A 20,256-nucleotide genomic window follows, 5' to 3' on the forward strand; every position below is an offset into this window, starting at 1 on the left:
AACCACTAAGTGGGGCATAAATATTTACTAAGTTGTTCAGAGCTAACAATAATAATTGGAACTGTCAGGTATTTCTTGGCTATCACTGTATATTAACCCCTGATACTTTTGAGCCTTTGAAAATTTGATTTTAAGTCTCATAGGCTTTGATTTTTACACATAAATAAAATCTGGCTCCTTAAAAACTGTTTCTAAGTCACCCAGTCTATGGTTTTCTGTTATAGCCATCCAAATGGGCTGATACTGGGGGAAAAACAAATGTAATCTCCACAAGGCATGTATGAAGGAAAATGGGAGCAGAGGAGAACCTTCATATCTCTCTGACCTCCTTGTTCTTATGGCTCTCTTGGCCATATTCTCTATGTTAAAACTCTTGGCATAGGGTTGCAAATAGAAAGTGATCAATAAATGATATATCTTTCCTTTTCCCTCTTTCTCTGCTGCATTTGTAACCTATTTACCTTGCTTCTTCTTTCTGTTTTCTGCTTTTGCTTCTGCTTACCTCTGTTTGTTTTTTCTTGGTTTTCCATATTTAACAACATGGATAAATATGTCATACAGTGTGTGACACCCTCTTCCACCTTCTTGGTAGCATGATCTAAATAATGATGACCCAAAAATGGCAGGCACAGGTAAAACATATAATAAAAATGCATAGTATACACTGATCAGCTAGACACTTGGTTATTTGTATTTATTATATCTGGAAGTGGAATAGAATTAGGGCCCCTTAATTTGGATGCAGTAATGAGAAGGGAGGATGATACAGAAAAGGACATCTCCTAGCCCTAGGATGGCTAAAAGTTGGGCATAGAAGATCTAAAATCTCAATTTTAGAAAAAATATTGATATTATCAGTGAAATTTCTATTCAAGGGGAAAAGGCTAGTAGATGAAGAAAACTAAGAAAGAGTAGGGCGAATCATAGAAATAAATATGAAGCTGAAAGTTGAGCTTCAATCTTACTTAGCTTGGCTACTTTAGCAAATTAAAAAGATTAGATAGGCAATACAAAGTCGCTATAGTGTTTTTTTTTAAGGAGGACAACATTAGATGTGTGTTTAAAAAGATCATTAGCAAGGCAATGGAGGGCTTGGGACAAGGTAAGCCAAGAAATTGACAGTTTTTACAGAAATGCAGGACAGAGTTGAGGACCTGAAGAGATAGAGGGGATACACTTAGATGAAAATGTATAGGAGTTAGTGATTGGAAGGGGCAGGGAGTGGGGAGAAAAAAGGAAGAAGAAATCAAGATGCCTCCCAAATTTCTAGCTTGGGTGAACCGGTAGATAATGGTGCCAGCTGAGATCAAGACCAATTATACTGAAGCAGAAGCAAGTTTGAGGAGGAAACATTAAAATTAATTTGGATTTGTTAAGTTTGAAGTGCTTGTGGGACAATTTTAAGATTTTTTTTTACTATTGGGATATTATTAAATTCATGACCAAAGCCATCTTTTCTTTGTCTCATCTCTCCCATCCCTGTAGTAAGCAATTTTAGGATCTATGTATTTTGCAGTAGTTATTCAGTTTGTGGGTTATCATGACCTTACAGTTATCTTGATGTTAAACTGTGATGACATGAGGTGTAAATATAAAGTGTATGTGTATTTAGGGTGTACCCACTAAATGTTAGTTTTCCTCCTTTTTATATTATTGCAGTATCTTAGAGATAAAAGAAAAGTATGTTGCTTTGCTATAGTATATCTGTAATGTTTTAGAGATGAAAAAGTACAATAATATGAGTTTTATAAGCAAAATGAAAAAAGCAATGAAAATAAATATTTACTTAAATTTTCTTCCCTAGATATCCAGCTATATTCCTCTCTTTTGGGTCAGGCTTGTACTTCCACTGGCAGATATGCACACCACGCTTATTTTTGCTTAAGCTTTCTTTTCTCTTTGCCTAGAATGCCTTCTTCTCTTTTTGACTTTAAAAGAATCACCTAATCTTTAATATGCAGTTCAATCTTAAGCATTTCACATAACTTTTAAAGTGATTGGCAGTGACTGCTTATCACTCCATTTTCTTAGAGTATTATATTCTCCATCACACAACCAACGATGTTATCATGTTTTATATAATACATTCTCTAATGGCTTCATCTGTGTTAAGTTTACCTGGCTAGGCTCTCAATTATTTGGGGACTATTCACACATTTCATATTTCTTTTCTCTCTCTCACAGTGTTTAGCACAGTGCTAAATATACAGTTGGTGTTTAATGCAAAAAACTGATGCTTTGAACGCAGATTTGTAAAAGAGTTTTGTCAACCTAGATTTTTGAGCAGTAGGTATAGGAACTTCTAGATGTACTCATATCAATTATGTTTCTAATGAAGATTAAAAGATGATAACCAAATTAGCTGAAGAGTAGATGAAATAGTACAGAGGTGGCATAAATGTAGTTGAATTCTTTTCAGACCACACAAATTGATAAGGATAAATATCTAATTCATTCTAAAATATAGAAACTAAGCTTCATATTAGATTCCGTAAAGCTAAATTTCAAAGTTATTGCCCCTTTTTATATAGTAGTGTTTCCTATAAAGGGTGTAACCCAAACACAAAAACATTTTTAAAAATTGGCTCTAAATCTGATCAAGAATTTTACTGATATTTGCATAATAATAATAAAAACTTCATTTAGGTTTTTCTAATGACTCATACAATAAAAGTTTGGGGTAGTCAAAGGAATATCATGAAAATGATTTAATGCACTTACTGGCCAGGCCTAGCTGGGTGAGTGAATTATTCCTTCTGTGTGTATTGGAACTTTTGGAGCTGTATTAATGATTTTACGCCATGAAGGTGCATTTATTAAATGCAACCCTCATAGTTTGGAAGAGTAGAGAGACTCATTTATACATTAGGAAAAAATGCACTTATCCAGGAAGATCTGTTCAGTTAAAAAAACATATCATTTAGTAATTCCAAAAAATCCAAACCACACTGGCAATTACCAATAACCTTGAAATACCTCCACTGTAATCTCCTTTGGGGCTACAGGCCACTTGTGTTCGTATTTTTCTTTCACAGTTTGCTCCGTGTTAGCAGTTGGATTTGAATTCTCAACACGCACTCCATGGCTTGGCTTACCCACCAGATTTTGAACAGATTTTACCATATTCTTTAAATCCTCTGGGTAAGGAGTTGGATATCGTTTTAGGTTTATTTCAACCTAGAAGTTTGTAAAAAGAAATTTAACATAAAAATACCTTCAGCAAGCATGTTCACAAAACTACGCCATTTTATGTGCAGTAGTATAACCAAATGCAATATAGTGAGTGTTGAGCTGGCTGAAAAACTGTGTTGTAGAGTGGAACACACAGTGTTCTTTTCACATTCTGCCTCCTGGGACTTCTCCCCACCCCTGGCCACCTTTCTAGATTAAAAACAATTTTTGGATGATATCTTATGTTTAGGTCTACTCTATAGATGGTTGAAATAGCAGTAGGTCAAACACTTAAGTGATTGGTAATCTCTGAAAAATTTAATCAAGTTACTATCAGCTGCTTTTATACGTTAGAGGCTGTTCCCTTACCTACCTTAATTATTTAAAAAGAATCATTTTGACATTAAAAATATCTTTGGAATATCAATGCAGGTGATGGGAGAAGACCCCAAAAGATTTACAAGTGAGTTATCATGTATTAAAAAACGGGGAGTTGACAGTATCTGCCATCAAATATGCACCAGCTCTGTGTTAATTAGCATGTTACATCAAAAGGTAGGGTAGCTAATTCTTGTTAATAACTAAAAAAAAAAAAAATCCTTCAAGGAGGCTTTTATATTTAGTTTTTACCATAATAAAGTAACATGCTTTATAGGTTACATCTTACAATAAAGAGAAATAAAAAATTGAGAACATTGTCTAGGATATTCTAGGTAAATATGTAAATTTTGGCTTATACTTATCCAGAGACTTATTTCTATTCTTTTTTTTTTTTTTTTTTTTGCGGTGCGCGGGCCTCTCACTGTTGTGGCCTGTCCCATTGTGGAGCACAGGCTTCGGACGCACAGGCTCAGCGGCCATGGCTCACGGGCCCAGCGGCTCCGCGGCATGTGGGATCTTCCCAGACCGGGGCACGAACCCGTGCCCCCTGCATCGGCAGGCGGACTCTCAACCACTGCGCCACCAGGGAAGCCCTATTTCTATTCTTGAGTTCATTTTTGGTGTATCAATCTGACTTAGGGAATATATATATATATATATATATATATATATATATATAAATTATTATTCTTCACATTTAATTCAGAGAGGGAAAATATGAGACATTCCATACAGAATATCCCACCTTCAGAGTACTTAAAATATACTTAAAATGGAATAGATACAAATTATCCAGGCTGATTAAAATGGAGTGGGAGGAAAACTAAGGGGCATATTTACTTGGCTTGGTTTAATCCAATAGTCATGTCTTTTTGAATCTGAGTAGAACCAACTTTACAAAATGGAATGATTTATGTGATAGTGGTGAGTATGTGTTGGGGAAAGTGTGTGTGAGGGTGCGTTGGGGGAGGGCAGAGGTGGAAGAGAAGCTGAAAGGGTAAGAAGAAAGAGGGGGATGAGAGATAAAAAGGGAAAGAGGGTGGGGCACACACATACCCACCCCCTCCACACCTATGTAACACATGGGATGTAAGAAACTATGATAGTGACATAGATCTGAGGATTATAAATATGAATTCAAACACTTTTGCTCATCTGCAGTTTTAGCAAATCCACCAACTTTGTTATTCTAGTATTTCATCTTCCTGTGGCTCTCTGTCCATGTCAAATACTGGGATTGGACTTCACTAGATGATTTTTAACATTCCTTTCAGAACTAAAGTTACAAAATTATTTTTCCAAGAAATTTTTGGGAAGCTGGTGAAAAACCAGATAAATTTGTTAGTGTAAATCTCATTGAAATGTAATTTAATCTTTAATATGCTGAAACAAATAGGATGAAGTTAATAATATATAGAAACAAAGCTACAAAAATATAACCCAAGAAAAAAAGGCTTTACCAAAAAACAAAAGTATAAGTTGTTAGAGTGTAATATAAGTATATCTCAGGGTACTTTATAATGCATTCTTAAATAAACATAAAGAATGATAGCCATGCTAGACAAAATCCATTGGGATGAATGCATTCTTGGATCTGCTGTTTAAATTGGTATTAGAAATATTAATCACAAATTTGATCTAAGTTTAAAAATTATATTGTTGAACTTGTTTAAAAGTCCTTGATATCAAAGGACTTAAAAGTCAAAAAACTACATTTAAAAAATGTAAATTGTAGAATGGTGTGACTATTATGCCAATTAAGAACATCTTTTAATTTTTAATATGAATGAAAAATTACTTTCAAATAGGTTCTTAAATTAAAATTCTACACACCTTAAACAATCCTCAATATTAAAACTACACTTCTAAATTGAATCAAAGGCAAAAACTGGGATGTGTTCTTTTTTTTTAATAAATTTATTTATTTATTTATTTTTCGCTGTGTTGGGTCTTGGTTGCTGCACATGGGCTTTCTCTAGTTGCGGTGAGTGGGGGCTACTCTTCGTTGTGGTGCGCGGGCTTCTCATTGCGGTGGCTTCTCTCAGGGCAGAGCACGGGTCCTAGGTGCATGGGCTTCAGTAGTTGTGGCTCGCGGGCTCTAGAGCACAGGCCCAGTAGTTGTGGCGCACGGGCTTAGTTGCTCCGCGGCATGTGGGATCTTCCCGGACCAGGGCTTGAACCCATGTCCCGTGCATTGGCAGGTGGATTCTTAACCACTGCACCACCAGGGAAGCCCCCTGGGACGTCTTCTTTCTTAGAATTAAATACATCAAGTAATGTAATCTAATTTTTGTAGATGCTGTGTCCCTTCTGACACAGAGGGCTATTTGCTAATGGCCATGGTACCAATATTTTCTGGTTATTTTATAAGCAAATTAATGTTATATTTTGGTCACATCATGAGAATATATTTGGGCACTTTATCTCTGTAAAAATATTTAAATGTAGAAATAATAGTGGAATTGCCATTAAGCTAATGAAGCTTAAGCTTTAGGGTCTGTCACCTGCATGGGCTCTTTCCAAAGCCTTGTGAGGGGCCTTACTTATGTATTTACATGGTTATTTTATATTCTTTTCCTTAAAGAGGCTCCTCTCCAAATTGTGGAAGCTTCAGGTCTCATAAAACTTGGATTTGTTCCACCTATACAATAAGCTACTTGCTTCCCATTTACTAGTCTACTAGCAGAATTTACTGGACTTAGAGTCAGAAGACCCAAATTAAAGCCACAGATTTACCCGCAACTAGCTATCAGCCACAATCTTTCTGTCCAGTTTCTACTCATGTAAAATGGGAATGATAATATCTTGGGTTAATCTAGAGCTCGAATGAGATAATAAATGTGAAGTCCCTTGAAAATGTATAATTTCTATGCAGAGATTAGATACTATTTCTAATATCAGATTCTTCTCATGTATTTTTTGAATCTGGAGTCTTTGGCAATCTAGTTTTATTATATATATGTCTAACTATAATACCTGTAACTGGATTTTTTTCAGGTTGTATGCAGCAATAACTATCATTTACTCATTATCTGCCATGTGATAGGCACCATGCAAAGTGTTTTATAGGAATATATAAAACTAATTATTATTAGTTATTTATATAATAAACAATACTTATTTAATTATTTACCATATGGATTTAATTACAAATGAATAATAAATAGTTATAATTAATAATATTAATTAAAATCTATAATTAATTATAATTAAATCTCATTTTAATTTCACAACCCATTTGTGGCAACTGTTACCATTTTACAGAAGGAAAACAGGGGCTCAGATGGTGTAAGTTACTTGAAGGTGATACAGCTACAGGAATCAATGCCCATATTCAACCTCAGGTCTAACTCCAAAGCTTATGCTTCACAAGTGTTACTTGGCTCAGAGCTATTCTCTGGTATAGGTGCAGCATATATTTGTACAATCTTGTGGAAGAAATAGTGTAAATCTAAAGTGTGAATTTTATTGAGTTAAATAAGATAATTTCAATTTTTAAAACATAAAGTTAACATAATATTTTATAATTAAAAAAATGAAAGTATAGTATTTTATAATTCTGTTATGTTTGTAAGCTCTCTAAAAGCATATTTTATACACTTTTACAGATTGTTTTGCCTATTTTTCAATGCATGTGTGAAGTGCTTCAGAAATGAATAACTATGATCATAAACACAATTATATTAATAGTTCAGTAATGCCCAGTTAGTTTCTTTATATTGCTAAATATATAGGCTATAAATATTCCCTTATTCTAATACAGGATATATGTAATAGGTAGGAAAAATTTGTCAATTATGTTCTTACCAAAATGTTGTGTTTATCACTCACCATAAAGTATTTGCTCATTTTACAGGTACATTTTATTAAAATCCAATATTTTTACTGAAATGTTATTTTATTTTGGAAAATAGAAGTGTTTCACAACATTCTATATATCTCAGATCTTAAGAAAGTGCAGTAAATGCAAATAGTAGCTGCAAGATGTTGGAGACTCCCAAAGATTTAGCAATGAAGAAAGAAATAATGTTAATAGCTAGGGCATTTAGAAGTGATACCTTGAATTCACAAAGAACTATGCTTTTCTTATATAATGATTAAATTATCATTTGATTTGATTGCAAATTCCAGTAAGAGAAATAATAGTTAATGCTTTGGTTATTATTGTTAAATATCTTATTCTAGGAATTAATTGGAACATTTTACATAGAAAGGAAACCTATAGCAATTTTAGTTAGGATTCTCAACTTGCCATATATTGTAGAAAGAATATATACACAGAATAAGAATTTAGTCCATTACATGTGGATAAGGTTTACAAAATATGTAGTGTTCTTCCACATCCCATTAAGATTTTTTTTCATTAAACTCTTCAATACCACACCCACTGAGATAAGGAAGCCCTATATGCCAGAATTCCCAGGCCAATCTTCTCTTACAGGAATTCTCATCATCTGTGCCTTCAAATTAAAAGGAAATTGATGCTTTTCAACAGATGTCCATCTTTGGGCTCAAAGTCCACTCTCAGCAAATTTCAAGTCAAATCTCATGCTGTTTTAGAATCAAGTTTTAGTTATTTAATCTCCCTCAGAATTGATATTACAAAAAAATGTGTGTATGTCTGGGGACAATTTAGATTGCATCAATAGTGTCATCAACATTCTGCCCGACTATTGGTATTCCCACACTTTAAATAAAAATCTTGAAAAATAAGAACATAAATAAAAATGAAGCACCCAACTTAAAAACCATGCCAGATATCCCACCAGTAGGCACATCATATCGATGTTCCCTCCCCCTCTGGCTCAGTTCTCCCCACCCCATTGCCAATGTCAATGAATAAAAAATTAAACTGGGATCAAACACTGGCAATTGAAAGGTTTCTGTATGATCAACATTTCTTACCCCAAATCATGCAGAACATACCCCATAAACCACTGTTCCAAGGTTGCCTCTACGTAAGGGATTCTCCTACCCCAAACACCTAGGCCTACCTGTCTGCCACTTAGAGAGGGAAGAGTGGTGGATTGTGCTGCAACTGGCAATGGAGTACACATGCTCCTTTCCTGCTGGAGGCCACTTATACAACCCCATGCCAGCTGTGGGTCATTCTGGGGGACGGGCATATCTTGGATCTGCTGATCACACCTGGCCCATGGTGTGCAGCAATCGCCAGACAGTCTGGCAGGTTGGAGAGTAATCCCACGCTGGCCCCTTTCCCAGGGGGCTTGGCAGGAGTGATCCTGTGGGAGAAGGAATCTCCATTTTCTGGGAGAAAGAGGAGCACTGTAGCAAAACTTTCACTTTATCATTTTTCTATTCTTGATATTATTTTTTTCATTCTGGGTAATGCATTTAAAACAACCATCAGAAAATTAGTTTTAATTCTATGTAATAAAACAGTACCAATATCATATGAAGCTAAAGGGTCACAATTTCTTCACACAATGCAGCTTTCATACTAAACTAAACTAAACTAAACTTTCATACTTTCATACACTAAACACATTATAAGTAGGGCATTATACTCTAGTCTATTTGGAAGTTGATGCCATAGGTCAGTGGTTCCCTTTAAAATTTTATGTAAATTAAAGGTAACATGGTACTAAATTTAATGTACATGTAATGAGCCAGAAAAGTATAATTAATTTAGTGCAAGATTTCAGCATATTCCATTCATCATCATACTTCCATGATGATTTATTTAGACATTTGTTTGTGTTCTAATTTGTCCAATAGCCAATGGCATTGGAAGTACTCAAATTGGTCAAAACCAAGTAGTTTGAGATTTTGGAAACACATATTATTTCACCAATATATAAAATAAATCAAATATAAATAAACATAGAGAAAATGTACTCTAAAGTATAATGAACCTACTCTAATTATAATCAAACTTGATCACATAACACACAAACAGGGCTTCTAAATGTCTGTTTGCATTTGCTATATTTTATGCTTTCAATGACACATATACCAGTATTAAATGCACTCTTTTCTTCTTGGAGCCTTTGAATATAGGTTTCTTTTTAGGAAGAAGTATGTAGTTTTTGACATTCAATGAAGTAAAAGAATGAATCAGAGGTCCAGTATAGAATGCATCATCCATTGGTTCTGGATTTAACATATAAAATCCTTACAAGAAGAACGGAAATGTTCTAAAGATCTTTTTTTGTTTATTTTTAGTTAAAAAATGCCTCTTTGGTTATTAGATAGCACTAATCAACCATTTAGAAACATTTTTTTAAGTCCAAATCTTTAACAAAATTGCCATTTTGATTTGGGAATCCATTTTGGTTTCTCCACAATGAAATAGGTAGGCTTTGTCAATTACCTTACTAATTCCAGTAAGGTTCTAGAGTATGCTGGTTTAAGAAAAAAGTTTAGAAAATGTGGGAATGAGGGGATAGAAAAGAACACATCACATAATCCAGATCTATTAATAGGATGCATATACAATTACTTATGTAATTAGTCACTAAGGGTGAGAGCTGTTAGTATCCATGATGGAAAAAGTGCAAAAATAATACCATAAAAAATTGATGAGAGATTCAAGATGTTGCCATGATGATAACATGAAGACCTGATGTTGATATAATCCATATAAATTCTGTTATTTTCAAATTTATATAATGTAAAAATACAGATTTTAAAATTCCGACCTTGTTACTTGACTTAGATTAGTGCCAATAAAGCATTTCTTAAAATATGCTTTAAGGTGAAAAATTTTAAGTAATTTTCCCTAAGGGACATCACCTACTCTTAGGCTCTTACCTTCATTAAAACTTGTCCTCACCCTTAAGAAAACTCATAAAGTCTTCTCAAATATTCCAGAGACATAGAATCTTTCTGAGATTTTAATGCCAATGTAATATATTAATCCATTGGTTCTTTCATAAATGTGTATTTTGGCTTCACACAGTCTGCATGATGCCTTGCCTTGATCAGTGATTTAAAAAAAACACATTTCAGTGTTTCAAAGAGGTAATAAGGTGAAGCCCATCACCCAGACTTTTTTGTTTGATTTTTAGGTTGTTTTTTTTTTTTGGCTTTCTCTCAGCTTGAATCTCTTTCATGTTGCTATTCTGTAAGATGGGGTGGCATATGAAATTTGCTCAGTCAGGATGTTAGTCTCATTCCGAAGCACAAAAGTGCTTCCAAAATCATCATCCTGCTATAATGAAAGGTACCACCATGAGACTTTAAGATGTATCTGACCTTCTAGCAGAGGTCAGTCAATTAGTCCCAAAGGCTATTTGAATAATAACAATGAACAAATAAAAATAATGAGAAGAAAGAGGAAACAAAAATTAAAAGTTTCACCTTAACTTTCCCAGCATTTTCATCATCTTCCTTTTTTTCTTCAAATTCAAAGGCAACAGTCATGCGTTGTTGTCTCTGTTCTTCCCACAGTGTAGGGTTAAAGCTGTCACTGTCTGACTGGAAATCTACAGTTAGATTCCAAAGTGTTATTGCTCTTTTTAAAAAACATAAATTGTTATTTAACAGAGCTTAGTACGCTATGCAAAAAATGGTGATAGGTACTAAAAACAAATACAAAAAGAAAAAAAGAAAAGGAAAAATAAAGAAACAGAAAGAAAGAAGTAAAGAGGGAAAGAAAGAAAGAAAAAGAAAGAAGGAAAGAAAGAGAGGGAAAATATTCCCCTCATATTTGTTACATAGTCTTTTGACATCTTAACTCACATTCAGCTTTCTTAAGTATACATTAATTATATATTGGGGTAGAGAAGTTTTCCAGTGTTGAGAATGAGCTCTCCATAACCTAATTATGATAATAGAGCTGAATTAGGTATTTTAAACCATTATCTCTTTTAATCTTCAAAACAGCACCATGGTAGAAGTAATATAATCCTCAATTTAATAATGAGAAAACTATAGCTGAGTTTTAAGAAACTTGTTCAAAGCCATGCAGCTTCTCCACGGACAATGCAGGATTCTATACCATGTCTGTGTGATTATAGAGTCCATAACTGTAACCACTAAATGCTATTAGGATGTTATAAAAGGTACTACATAACCTTGGTTTTGCAATAAACTGTCCAAGATTGCAACCTTTCTTGTCGTTGTCCTTTTGTGTGTCTGGTAGGGGGCAATGTAGTGGTGCTTGGTTTTATGGTAAAAAAGCATTTGGAAAATAGTCTTTAACATTCAGGTCTCAATTAATCTAAATGTGTCTCAAATTAACAGGGAAAGGAAATGGCTTATCAATCTTTAATTTATATGTTGGTTAATGGTAATATCTTCTTTGCAACAATCCTGTGAAGATCACATGAAAATGCAATAAAAGCACTTCCCAAAGGATAACCTTTATTATATAAAACTTTGTGTGTTGCAAGGATTTCTGCAAATTCACTCATTACACTTCTGCTTGAAAAACCAAAGGGTGACTTGCTTAAATTTCAAGAAAACTTTTCTGTTACCAACTCTGCTTTCCTCAAAGGAAAACAAAGTGAAACAAACTAGGCTAATTCCTTAACATCACATCTTACCTAACTAGATCTACCTCATTCCATGGAACAATTTAGGGATTTAATCTGTCAGACTAGATCTCAGAAATGGCCAGAAAATATGAGACACTTTTCATTTTCCCCTATAGCCTTTCAAAATGAAATATTTTGTTAATCTAGGGATATTAAAATGAAAATGTAAGTAAAGTTGCATGAATAAAACAATCCTTATTTAAGACTCTTGTTATACCCTATGTAAACACAGTGGCATTTCTTTCATAAATTCAAAAGATCAATTTTACTGAAGCCTGAAGAATACATATGAAACAATCTTTCCTTTTTCTACTTCTGTAAGTCAAAATTTGAATGAAAATATCCTAAAATATTTCAAAATGATTCATTTCCCTTTTTAAGTAAAAAAACCTAAAGACATTTATTATAATTATCCTGAAAATAAGAACTACATAAGCAAATAGTTTCTTTTAAAAGTTGGTCTCTTTTAAATGGGTTGGGTGGATTTAATCCATGGGTGGATTAAAGTGGGTTTACTCTTTCAAGAATTACTATTACTGTTAGACTGTGGTAAATGTGCATGACAGCCTGTGCTGGCTTGAGCTAAGGGGCCTGTGCTGAATTTCAAATGGTAAAGGATAAAGCTCCTTTAAAAATTTTATGAGTAATGTGATCATAGAAGAGAAAATTTTATTATTGAAAAAGGTTTAAGCTTTTCAAAAATTATTCCTATCATAATTGCTGACATTGTTTAGGAAAACTCAACTTGAAAAATTAGTCGTTTGCAAGTCATCTCTTTACGGTTGACTCTTAACATGAAATAATTTGGGGCCTGAGATCAGGACTAAATGTTTAAATTGTGTTCATAAAATTAGTGAATGCAGGAAATAAACCAACTTATCTTCCTTAAGATCTGACTCTTCTTAGCTCATTTCAACTGGCTAGGTATCACCTTCGGTTAACTAGTCCTGGGTTTTGCAATCCACCAAGAAAAGATGTCGCTCCTAAAAGTCAACATTATTTTCATGACAGATATAAAGAGGAAGAGTTATGTTTTTGAAATCTTACTTAGAATATTACAGTATGGAAGATAATTAGAGTTGCTTAGCGTTAACCCCCAAATGATTTATGTGTGTCATGTAATTATGTGTCTTGCCCATGTGCCAGTATTGGCCAGAGATTACAATAAAATTAATCCCTTTTATTCATAATCATACAAGCATAGGAGAAATTTCTACTGGCTGTTTACCTTCATCACCACGAGGTTGCTGTGGAAACATGTAGTTAGTCAATACTCTTTGCTTTGTTTCTGGATGGGCTTCAGTTTGTAAAGGGATAAGGGCTTTGGACTGGAAGCAAAGGACATAAATTAGATTAATAAGATTGGAAGTATAAAGAATATTTCTTTTATATAGCATAAAGGTCAATAGTCTGGACGCACTGTGCTGAATGAACAGTTAAAGAAAAGTAAGGAAAAAGGTAATGAAATAAGAAAGTATAACATAAAATAAGACTATTGTAGAGGAATATTTTGAAATTCTAAGGTTTTCATAATGAGATTTTCTTTTTCTTTAGTACATTCTTCTACAAGACCTATTCATCTTCATTGAGTAATGTCAGTTTTGATCTTGAAGAGACCAAAATATGTCAAACTGTTTCAACTAAGTAAACTTTTGGTATAGTCCTATATTTTCATGAACTGTTGCCCTAAAAAATAAATGGAATTTGCTATCAAATTTATACTATACAAGATCATCTATGAATTTAATTAGGTTAAAACATAAGCATTTATTTTAAAGAGATTTTTGTAACCAAAGACAGGGTCCACATACACATAAGCAACAATCCTTGTATTTGATATATCACAATATATTTACCTATGGATGGTAACATTTAATTCTCTATTATTAATTTTATTTCAGAAATACTATTTATGAAGGTATTTTTTAGAACTTTTACATTATATACTATTTTTATAAAACATATTGGAAATAATATTATTTAATGTTTTAAAATACACTTATTTCATGACATTTATTAATAAGAGTGAAGCACAAAGGGTATTTGGGATACCAACTTGTCTCATGAAACTAAGTCAGAAACACATTAAATCACTGTTCTAAATAAAAGCTAAATGGTGCAGCCACTGTTCTGTTCATTCTCCCACAAGAATAATAAATCATGACATTAGGGGATGTTGTTTTACAATGCAAGACTGTAGAAAATACTGTTCCATTAGCATAGTTCACGTTGACTCCAGAAATGATTTATTTATAATGATATATTGATGCTTTGAAAAATCTACAGTCCATTGGTAAGACTTGAATTTGAAGGACAATCTAATTTTTTTTAGTAGATGGAAGAAAGTGCTGTAATGACTGTAGGAATACAAACATTATTCTCACACTTATATTTCACATTTTGTAGAAGTTTATTTTAATTTTTTACAAAAGTAGCTCAATACCTATGTCTGAACAATTCATTTACCAGTAATGCTGTTTTTATGCTCAGAAAATAATCATAACAAACTAAATCCAAGATGATTTGTTTTCACTTGGTAATTCATATTTTGGGATAGGATGTTTTAAAACTTTAGGATTACAAGAAAAAAGTAAAAAGAAGAAAAATAAACTATGTCAAAATCGTCTATCACCAGTTTTTCTGGTGGCAAATCAGATGTCTTCAACTATTTCTTTTTATTTTCCAGTTAATAAAATTATTCATTAACACTCAATTACTAATTCAATTATAATCTATTTTCATAAGTATAAGAGTTAATATCAAAACAATTTCACAGAAGATACTGGTAATAGCAACAAAAGACATCACAAATTTTTTGAATAAAGTTTTAGAATTAAGTTGATTATAATTAAAAGCACACACACACACACACACACACACACACACAAAAGGAACATGGAGGATAATAATTCCCTCTTGTGGGAATTGTGGGAATGATTTCTTATTCTTTACCTTCAGAGGTATAATTAAAGTACATCCTCTGAGGACATGTATGTACCACCTAGAAAAATGATCATTTTGTGTATTAGATCTCTGAAAATGAAGTAGAAGCTAGATTGAAGCATTTAAAAGGGGTGAGAACTATAGTACTGTTTGTCCACAGCAATGAAATACTTTTTTGAATTATTACCTTTACAAAAATCTCTCCTCCAGGGGATAAAGAATCTATATTTTGCAGTGATTGTCAAAGGTACCTATTGGGAATAAGTCAGCAATTCAAAGTTTCAACTGTAGTTCATTTGAATAAACAAAATAAATCAGGTAATAAAATTTTTTACCTGATTGTCAGAAAGCCACAAAGCTGCAAGCTCCTTAAGTTTGGTAAATGAGAATGGTAAATTCTTCAATCTGCAAAAATAAGAAAAGTCTAATAGCATGGGTGAAGATGGATAAATTTCATTTTTATGAAGAATTTTTAAAAATACTGTAACTTATTTGTTTCATTCTTCTCTCTACTTCTTTTTCCATTGAGTAGCCTGAGCAAGCTTTTAAAAGTGAAAATCTCGAGTTTACAACTCTTCAAATGCTAGGATAAAACTGAAAATTGTTAACATGCCTTGTCAGACCTTATAAGATCTGGTCCTCCAAAACCTCTCCAGAGCTTCTTTGTTACTCTTTTCCTGACAGTCCCATTAGTTCCACTGGCCTTCTATCAGCCTACTCTGAGGATTAGCCAAGCTCTTTTCTTCTGTCTGGAATATTCTTTCTCCCATACTTCACTTAACTACAATTCCATATATTCTTTAGCTCTCAGCTTAAATGTCAGTTCCTCAAAGAAGCTTTTCTTGACTCCTCATTTAAATTTCTTTCCCCAGTTTAGTCTCAAAGCACTTTCATGGAACATATCACAGTTTGTAATTTTTTGTTTAGTTTTGTGGTTATTTTTTTACTGCCTGTTATCCCCATAAAATTGTAGGCTCTATGAGGGCAAGGGGCCATTTCCACCTTACCTCGAAAGGAATTTACAGCTCCTGAAAGCGTGTCCTTTTGTTCTTTCCCCTTCATATATTGTGTAATAGATATTCAAAGAGGGAATCTTTAAAAATAGCATTTTGAGATAAGTGAAGTTGGCATCAGCCTTGGTATTCAATCAAAATTATCTATTTAGCTTTGGCTTCAGCCTGTGGAGGGCCAAATCACCAACTGCCTGCTTCAACATACTGTATGATATCCCTGAAATTGTGTATGATCAATATATTGTCATTACATGGGCTACCACCATAGCTAGTCAACAGAGTGAATAATACAAACAAGGCACACCAATGAATTTATTGTTATTTTCTGCATGTTCACTTTCGAATACAAACATTTTAGATATGACTTGGAATGAAAATTTCCTTGAAATTCTTTAATATGTTGGAATTTTATCAGTCAAATGATGAATAAATATATTTTGAGAACAGAAGTGGAAAATGTTATAATAATTAATAAGGATTGTGGAAGCAGTTAATTGTATATGCAAAAGCAATTAAGCACTATCAAATAATTTAATAAATATGAAAAGATATTGACAAGCCAAGAAACATATCAACAGAGTGGGTATTAGCTAGGTAAGTTTAGGAAAGATATAATAACCTTTCTGAGCAACAGAAACTTGTAAAACATAAATAAGTATATAAAGAATAACAGGGATTAAATTATATCACAATTATTTTTAATATAATTATTTTTTATACTAGCATTTATAACATTAAACCAAACTGTCCATTAAAGTTTTCTAATTTTTTAGTTATTTAATATAAGTCAGAAATTATGAAGTAATGTGTTATGAGGAGAAGTTTTTACATCATGTGGAGATGAATTAAAAGTAGAATATCAATTCTGCCACATAAAAATTACATGAGGGGAAAACTGTCCAGAATCATATACAATATCCATGATAAATCATCAGTCAAATCATAAATGTAGAGTGTGGAAAGAAACTGTCAGAAAAGGATGTTACCCTCATTTTTCCTTGTTCTTCCAGTGACCACCATTGAAAGTGAGCATTTATTTAGTATCATAACTGTGTGGTGTATTGATCACAGGAGCAATCTTACAGTTGACAGTGTAAAAGAATCATTGTTCCTGAACTCTAATGACAAACTTCTAAAATTTATTACATTTTAAATATAAAATTGGAATAATCATGACTTTTGGATAACATTTAATATTTAATCTTTTATGCAAGCAGTTTATTCTCTGACAGTGATGTTCAACTTCAGCCTCAGCTTTGACTGAATGTTGATTTTAATCTCAGGTTAAGATTCATTGATTAATTCATCAATTTAAAAATATTAATTTGGCTCTATACTATGTTCCAATCACTGTATTAGAAGACAAACTAGCTTATATTTCTGGCCAGATGAAGTATTTTAAACTCCTACTATTATGAGATTCTCAATGTCTTATTAAAATCTTTTGCATTGGCATTTAGCAATGTGTTGTCCTATGGTACATACTCACATGTGCTATATTTGTTGGATAAATAACTCCATTAGGAGTCCTAACTATGGGTCATTTAAAAATATTTTATAAGCATATTTTCCATATCATCATGTAAAGTATTAACGTATAAAATTTGAGCAGACCAAGTATTTAGGAGAGACCTCCAGCTCACCATGAAAACCCTCCCTCCAGGTTGACAATAATGGAGCTTGGTTCCACTGGGGACTGTAATTGAATCCACTGGAATCCATCTTCCTATGGTATCTCTACGACCATGTTTCTAATCTTATTCACAAGAATATAATTAGAAAATTCTGAAAAATGTCTTACTGAAAGTTGGGCACAACATTTAATGCATTTCCTTCATTATCTTGTAGGTTAAGAGTCAAAACAAGAAATGGGGTTGATTTGACATGAATTACTCTTGATGCACCAAGCTATGAAGCTTCCATGTCACCTTGATTTAAAAAAAAAAAAATTCCAAAGCCTTTAAAAAAAGATTTTATTTCTTACATGGAATATTTTAAGCTACTAAGTGAATGGTTTTTGAAATTCACATTAGTAGTCTTTTCTTAGACAAACCAACAAACAAATGACAACTCTCACACTTAGTGAAACCTTAGAATCTGAACATTCTCTGTGATTCCATAAAAGCTAATCTTTGTTAGTCTTGTTGCAGTCTCATATTATCATTTATCTGACTGAAACTTAATGAAAACAAAGAGTTCAAGTAGTCTATTCTAATCCACAATCACTTTATATTCTTAGAAGTTAATTTTAGTCAGTATTGATTTTATCCTTTCCTATTTGAGGACGACTGTGGTAGAAATAAAGATGAACAGCATTTTCACCCATTCACCCATATAACAACTTTGTCACAAGAAGAGGACCTATCCTTTCTTTGTTCATCCTTTTCAGAACATGATTAAATAACCATTTGGTTGTCTTTACTATAACGTGCAAACCTCATGACTTTTGAGTACTAGCTTCTTGGCAATATTCTCACCAGTGTTCTGGTGGTGTGGACAGTATATACATAGCTCAGTTAATTTGCTGGAGACATAAATATATACATGAAAACATATATGTATGCATACATACATAACTGTGGACATATTTTTATTAATAAATTTTGTAGACTTTCACTACATTTATTTTTCCATGTTTTCATAATATTATGCTTTCTGCATATGGGAGGGTTTTGGTACATAAATTTGGGTGTATAAATTTTACATAATTTTAATATACAATATATGTTTCTATATAATCAAACAATAAAAGTTTGAAATATCAGTTTAAAAACAATTTAGCTTCTGCCATTTTCTAAATGGATATTTGCATACTTATATAAATATTTGCATTCCATATACTTTATAAGACACAGAAAAATTTTTCAAAATTATTGATAAACAGTAATTTGCTTTTAGAAAATAACTAATATGTGATTGTGAAATATTGCAGAAATACCTGTTGTCACTCAAATTTAAGACTCTTAGTTTCTGCATCTGTCCAATCTCTTCAGGAAGAAATTCCAGTTTATTGGAGCGTAGAGACATAACTGTTACATTCTTACAGCTTCCAATCTATGGGTAACAAAAGAAAAAAAAAGTAAAGAATCACAGTGTAAACTATTTTTATAGTAACATTTATAATTTATAAAGTAATTTAGTTAATTTACAAATTTCTTTATCACTTTAAAGACTATCAACATGTGTATTGTTTTATTTTTTATAATCTCACTCTCTAAAATATGTCTATAATACATATATTCCTTTAGATATTAAGACTGTGTATCTCATATTTTTTTACATATTATGAAGGAAAAATTTTCTTTTAATTTTATGATTAGAATACTTGTTAGCTTCATTGTTTTCATAAATCATTGTTTTTGTCTATCCGAGTAAGTACTAATAAGCTATGTTTATAATAGATCATATATACTCAAAAATGAAATATTGTTGATATTTCCTTTGAAAAGTTAGTTTTATTTAATGTTACAATGGTATTTTTATTTTTATTCATAACTTTTGTCTCTAAATAATGATATATGAATTATTGTTCCTGTATTATGAAAGCATTTAATAGAAAATGTTAAATTGAAAATATACTTCACAGTTTTTTCTTGACATGAATACATGGAAGTCCCATTTAGAGATGAATGCTAATGGACCATTTTGGTGGATCCTGAAGTTAAAACAATTATGCAACATGATACTTTAAACAACTTATTTATATTAAAAGCTTTCACTTAGAACTGGAAGTATAGTTATCTCAAAATTTATTTATTGTTTTTAAAAGCAAAATATATGTTGGATTAGTTAAAATTGTATTCCTTAGCATGAACTAATTTATAATATTTTATTACTATTTTTGGCAAGCAGTGTTTAAATCAAATGTATTTCCTGAGTCAAATATAAGAACTTATAACTTGCCATTTAAAAAAGAATGATTAACAAATAAATAATTCCTGTATACATTCACAGCTCAACTCGTAAGCTACACTGTTACTGAACCTGTTAAGATTTAATCCCCAAACAGATTCATTAAAAGAAATTAATAGAAACAAGTTTATTCCTCACTTCTCTGGGTAATTCTGGAAGGAAATTCTCATCGACTGCTAACGTTCGAAGACTGTGAAGGTAGCCAATAGTAGAAGGTAGTGACTCCAGTTCATTACAGCTACAGTCAAATTCTTCTAATAAAGATAAACTGAAAATTAAATACATTAGTTAGACATTTTAAAAGGTCATGTGGCACAAAAGTTTTGGAAAAGCCA

General features: G+C 32.3%; 1 protein-coding gene across 1 annotated transcript in view; it reads right to left on the reverse strand.

Annotated features, from left to right (window-relative positions):
• The window catches only part of LRRC7 (leucine rich repeat containing 7), a 135,637-nt gene that overhangs the window by 95,193 nt on the left and 20,188 nt on the right, over positions 1 to 20,256 (reverse strand). The window contains exons 3-9 of the mRNA XM_089910398.1: positions 20,060 to 20,189; positions 18,948 to 19,063; positions 15,332 to 15,401; positions 13,282 to 13,381; positions 10,876 to 11,000; positions 8,701 to 8,820; positions 2,977 to 3,177 (exon numbers count right to left, since the gene is read on the reverse strand). Coding sequence (XP_089766524.1) covers positions 2,977 to 3,177; positions 8,701 to 8,820; positions 10,876 to 11,000; positions 13,282 to 13,381; positions 15,332 to 15,401; positions 18,948 to 19,063; positions 20,060 to 20,189 — 862 coding nt within the window. The remainder of the gene's footprint in view (positions 1 to 2,976; positions 3,178 to 8,700; positions 8,821 to 10,875; positions 11,001 to 13,281; positions 13,382 to 15,331; positions 15,402 to 18,947; positions 19,064 to 20,059; positions 20,190 to 20,256) is intronic.

Source organism: Delphinapterus leucas, chromosome 1, assembly GCF_059928025.1.
Source record: "Delphinapterus leucas isolate spDelLeu-1000000601 "Yukka" chromosome 1, BTC_Dleu_Yukka2, whole genome shotgun sequence".
In the NCBI taxonomy this organism is placed as follows: Eukaryota; Metazoa; Chordata; class Mammalia; order Artiodactyla; family Monodontidae; genus Delphinapterus; species Delphinapterus leucas.